This window comes from Genypterus blacodes, unplaced genomic scaffold (assembly GCF_046128005.1).
Source record: "Genypterus blacodes isolate CSIRO-AG114 ecotype Tasmania unplaced genomic scaffold, CSIRO-AGI_Gbla_v1 ptg000039l_1, whole genome shotgun sequence".
In the NCBI taxonomy this organism is placed as follows: Eukaryota; Metazoa; Chordata; class Actinopteri; order Ophidiiformes; family Ophidiidae; genus Genypterus; species Genypterus blacodes.
In genome coordinates this window covers 9,735,985-9,741,157 of record NW_027466852.1, presented here as the reverse complement: position 1 = coordinate 9,741,157, position 5,173 = coordinate 9,735,985, and the positions used below count along the sequence as shown (strand labels likewise).

General features: G+C 39.8%; 1 protein-coding gene across 1 annotated transcript; it reads right to left on the bottom strand.

The window, feature by feature from the left end:
- Positions 1 to 337: 337 nt before the first annotated feature.
- commd1 (copper metabolism (Murr1) domain containing 1) lies at positions 338 to 4,353 on the bottom strand. The gene is made up of 3 exons (XM_076148125.1): positions 4,095 to 4,353; positions 1,723 to 2,013; positions 338 to 909 (listed from the first exon to the last, which is right to left on the bottom strand). The coding sequence occupies exons 1-3, from the start codon at positions 4,266 to 4,268 to the stop codon at positions 802 to 804; spliced, it is 573 nt and encodes a 190-aa protein (XP_076004240.1). The 5' UTR covers positions 4,269 to 4,353; the 3' UTR covers positions 338 to 801.
- Between the last annotated feature and the right edge of the window lie 820 nt (positions 4,354 to 5,173).

The following is a 5,173-nucleotide window of genomic DNA, read 5'->3' as shown; positions in this document are numbered from 1 at the left end:
CAGAACTCCCAACTGCTCCATGGGCGCCGAAAATGGCTGCCCTGCACCCCCCTCTATAATGCATGTTTGTGTGTGTGATATGTAAGAGGGGGTGCAAGACAAATTTCAATTGTATGTAATTTGTGCTTGAATTGCATGTAACATGATAAATAAACTATCTCTCTTATCTTAATATTAGGACAATGGGGAAAATCTAGGATCCCTATCCAAATCTGTCTCAAAATAAGAACCAATGCTTCCTCTACCCCAGTCCTACTTACCTGCGTGAAGTTTGAAATTCAGACTGCTGAGAAAATGACAGATAAGACCACTCCTTGGTGAAAAACAAATGAAAAAGTCAGGTGTTGTCCATTTTATTTTTAGTTTTTTTGTCATGAAAACAAAACAAAATTATTTGTCAAGAATATCTGAGGAAATCTTGGCTTTGTCCTGCCAACTGGTTGAAATTACTCATTGTTTATTATCTCAGATTAGTCTTCAGCCTGCCAACGCAACATGGGAGGAGGATGACATGCTTGACTAATGTTTACTCTAACACCAAAGAAAGCATAGTACTAAAACAGCCCTGCACCATGAAAGTAATGTCATGAGATAGAGAATACAAAGGCAACAAATTGTAAGCTGTATACAGACATAGAAACATATAAAGTCTCTTGAGTTTGTAAGCGCTTTAATGAGCAATTTTAAACAAGAGGAAACCAGGGACAAATCTCAGTCACAGAAGGAACAGAATTCCCTCCAACAGAATTGCACCTTACTGCTTCTTTGTTGTCCTGATTGAATGCCCACTGACTCACAATCTTAGCAGTGGTGAACAATGCTGTCAATGCTCTCTTGGATGTCTGTCATCTTCCTTAGCACCTGGTTTAACTTGGCGTCATCAAGCTCCAGACACACAAACTCTGAGTCCTGGGGGACGAAAGAAAATAAAATGGCTATGAATCAAAAGAAGCGGTGACATCACACATTTCCAGTATGGTATTTACCAATGTACATAGTAAAGTAGACAAGTGTCGCATCACAAAATTACAAAGTTTGTAGTATAATTACAATTCAAGTTCCTTTTTCCAAACATAGGAGAGCTGTTTTATTAAGCCACAAATAAATAGCATTCAAACAGCTTTGCTACTCTGTACATTATATACTACTTAAAAATGAATGGAGCTTTCACATCTGACAATAGGGTGTCCCATCTGCTCTGTCACTGTTTACCATTGTTCCCTAAATTGTTGATCATACCATGATGATCCTCCTTCCATCAAACAGCTATCGTCTCATTAAATGCTCTATCTTTTTAGTTAGAATAGCATCTCTTAGCCCTAAAAAAGGTTTCCTGCATCAGTTTTACTCTCTCTCATTCTGTAGTGTCAACAGGGATTAGATCAGCAACCCTTAGAAAAAATATCCTGCCATAATAATAAAGTGAGCAAAGATGAAAAATATATAGAAGATATGATGTGTAACAATTAAATCAATAATCAACCAAATAAAACCCAGGAAGAGCAAAGTTCCAGAACTTTCCTGGCCCAATCTGGGGGCCATTTCCTCAGTAGGTCAGTCCAATCTTTAAACGTCACTTTTTATATTTTCAGACAACAATAATAATTAACAGATACATTAAAAACAGGGGAAATATTACACTCTTGAATGAATTATTGAATCACACTTTTACGGTTTAAATAACGCTCCGATGTTAATATGCTTTGTTTATTTGTCTTTTACCTGTCCTGTCCTGCCCAGCTCCATCTCCAGGAGGGCGACTGGGCCACTGTCGAATGCATTCCGCTGGCTGGAAGCTGTATGTAGGTCCACTCTCCAGGAGAGGCCCCTGAGGCCAGGCTCCCAGCAGCTCTGACTAAGCAGGCTTTCCCTGACTCGTACTCGCTGGGTCTTCCAGAGGTGGGAGAGAGCCACTGCTTGTTCGGAACTCACCCCTCCAACACCCTGCTTCTTGGTTTGAGCTGTGAGGAAAGCCTCCAGCTGGCTATGATCCATATCTGCTGTTGCAATGGACTAGGAGATGGAGAAAAAGAGGGAGATTACCTCAAGCGTTAAGGATAACTACATTTCTTCAGAGCAGAGTCATAACACCATCAATGTTATATGGCTAACAGCCCCATTACTGTCTGAAAGCTATTACAGAGGTTTCGGTATAATATCTTTACACGAAGCACGTCTTTCTACTAACCAAGGAAATTGTCAGATATGAAAATACTTCAAACCAGCACAAATCTTGCAATCACCTTCTTAAGGCCAATTAAATAGTAAATTGTGCAGCCCTAACCTATGGCACTGGAACCAAAGGTAGTGATAAAAGGTCAATGCTGCGACCTGCTGACAACAGATATCACACACAAAAGTAAGAGCAGTATAAAGTGTCAAGTGATTTGCTTTATTTTGTAAATGGAGAATATTATTCTTAATTTTATGTAGATTTATTTGTAGAATAATTAATTGACACCATTTATCATAAAATAGGGGCTGTAATAATCGAAATAATCTTCGGATTGCCAAATTTCCGATGGTCCATGAACTAATCATGTGTGCAGAACACCTCCATCAGGAAAACCCCCCAGATCTGAGCTTAAAATAGTGAAATTTCATTAAACGTGTCTCTTTTAAAATTTCACCACAAATAAACCGTTTGCATGATCCAGACCATGAACATTGCATTTTGTGCTCCTCAGTGTAACTGGGAATTCTGGAATGATTCGGCTAAGACCAACAGTCACTTTACAAACATCCAGCGAGTCTTCGATGTGGATCCATGCAATATGCATAATATTATCTTGTTGTATTTCTAAAATAATAATATTATTCCTGTGTTTTTATTCTCACATTGTCATTAATCTCTTTCTTGTTTTTATTCTCACATTGTCATTAATCTCTTTCTCTCTCTCTCCCCCTCGTCTCTGACTTGCATGCTATTTCCTAATGCATGACCTTAAGTGTGTTCTGCCTTGCATGCCTTAATTTTGTACCTCTGAATAATCCCACTGGAAGTTCCTATTGCACACACAGCCATTCGTGGAGAGGGAATCTCTCTTGGAATTGCAGAGGTTTCTTCCTTTTTTCTTTAAAGATTAAGGTTTAAGGGTTGAGTTTTTCCTTGTCTTCCTAGAGAGCTTTGGGGGGGGTCGGGAATTTCCATGATGTTGTGGGTCTGTAAAACACTTTAAGACAATGTATGGGATATTGGGCCTGACAAATACAATTGACTTGACCAGACCATCCACACCTGCCCTACAGACATGCATCTCTGTAGCTATAATCCCAGATACAGGCCACAGAGGAATGGCTGCCCTGTGTTAACTGTAAAAGAAAATTTGAGACAGGAAGACTTGGTTTGTAGAGGAAAATGTTATAAATACATTGCAGCTTTTAAAAATATGTATTAAATACATTATCAAAGAAATTCATTCTGTGTTGTTTCTTCATTTATGATTGATATTTACTGTTAACTGTGTTATACTGCACAAAAGACATTTCATCTCCTTATTTCTACCCATTATTGTGCTGTTTCCATAGAGGTGCAGCACTTGCAGTGGCAAATTAGCCCTCAGTGAGTAAAAATGTGAATGGAGCCAAAAACCGTCCAAAAACTTAAAAACAACAACAAAAACAACCAGAAACTAGTTCGGAGATTTAAAGGATAACAAGATACTACAGTAGACTAGTAAAAGCAGGTTTTTCATGGTGGGAACACTCACAACGTATCTACAGATTTCTGACTGCTGTGGCGAAAGATGTGTTCTCCTAACTAACCAGAAAGGGTTAGTTAGGAGAATATTGCAAAGGTCGTAGTAATACGCGTACCTGCATCATATATACTGAAGTAATCTACCATAACCGAAGAAAGCCGAGCGAAAAGTGCATTTATTGTTGATTGACGATCAACACAAATGTATTAAGAGTTGCGTGTCTCCAGCCACTGCCGTTTATATCAAACGTTTTTGAATAACATGAAGCATTTCACACGTTTCAAATGGCTGTGTGTTCGCATCGTCTTCACACATAGCAGTCTGGTATAAATTACAAGCATACTGCACATCGTTTGTGTGCTTAGCTAGGTCCAGAACCAAAGTGTCTCATACCTTCAAGAGCGCTTTCATTTTGTCGTGTAATAAATGAAACTCCTCCTGCGACAGGTCAGGATATAATTCATTTTTCAGCAGCTCCTCTGTGATTTCTGTGTTACTGTAATATACTTTTTGAGCTATACCGTTCAACAGACTACTCAGAGATTTTGCCTTATCGACATTCGCCATGTTTGTCCTGCTGTGATCACGTGAGGCCCTTACCCGCCCCTCAAGCGCTACGATTGGCCGCGGTCGCTCAAAATCACGCGACTGTTCATTTTGACAGCTCCGCCGGTCTGCCGCTCTGTGCGCAGCAGAACGCCAATCACGGAAGCAGTGCATTCACGGATCCATGTAACGTTGACGTTCCTTTCATTCACCAACTGAATTGATAACTGGGTTTCAAATAAAGTGTCACGTACTTTTCATAAAACTAATATTACAAGATTAACGATGTAGGGGGTTTCTTCTCTCTCTCTCTCCCCCCCCCCCCTCTCTCTCTCCCTCTCTCCCTCCCTATAGGTACAGACCGAGAATATCTTTCTCTGGTGTGCATTGCAGTGATTTCCCACCTTTAGTGGCTTCTGATGTTTTATAATGTATAATTCTAACATATTGAAGAAAAAAAAAAGAAGCTTTTTCCCCACAGCTGTCTCCCTGCTGAACTCTGACCCTCCTAATGCATTTTGTTGTATTATCATATACAATGACAATAAAAGCTATTCTTTTCTATTCTATTCTATTCTATTCTATTCTATTCTATTCCCAATACATACATGCATACTCACCAAACCCCATCCACTCATCCCCTCACACACAGACTCATCACATATTTAATGAATGTAACATACCTCCTGATGCAGGGGGCCGTTGAACAGCTTTCACCTGTTGATGCAATTGAGACAGAGAAGCCGACAGCCACACACAATATTGCATCTTATCATTGTCAAGTAGGTCAGATTCTGGAGTCATAGTTGGTGTTAAGCAGGAATGTCAGCAGGCGGTGAAGCAGGAGCACAGAGGAATTGTAAACAATCAGGAGGAGAGGGGTTGAGAGGAGTGAGAGAGGCAGACTTCATAAATGAGACTAAAAC

What these genes read in the sequence shown, in the direction of transcription:
- commd1 (XM_076148125.1), bottom strand. Translation starts at nt 4,268, where the DNA reads ATGGCGAATGTCGATAAGGCAAAATCTCTGAGTAGTCTGTTGAACGGT. An exon ending in AAATGAAAGCGCTCTTGAAG is followed by an intron (nt 2,014 to 4,094) that starts GTATGAGACACT and finishes TCCATCTCCTAG; the next exon opens with TCCATTGCAACAGCAGATAT. An exon ending in AGCTGGGCAGGACAGGACAG is followed by an intron (nt 910 to 1,722) that starts GTAAAAGACAAA and finishes TTCGTCCCCCAG; the next exon opens with GACTCAGAGTTTGTGTGTCT.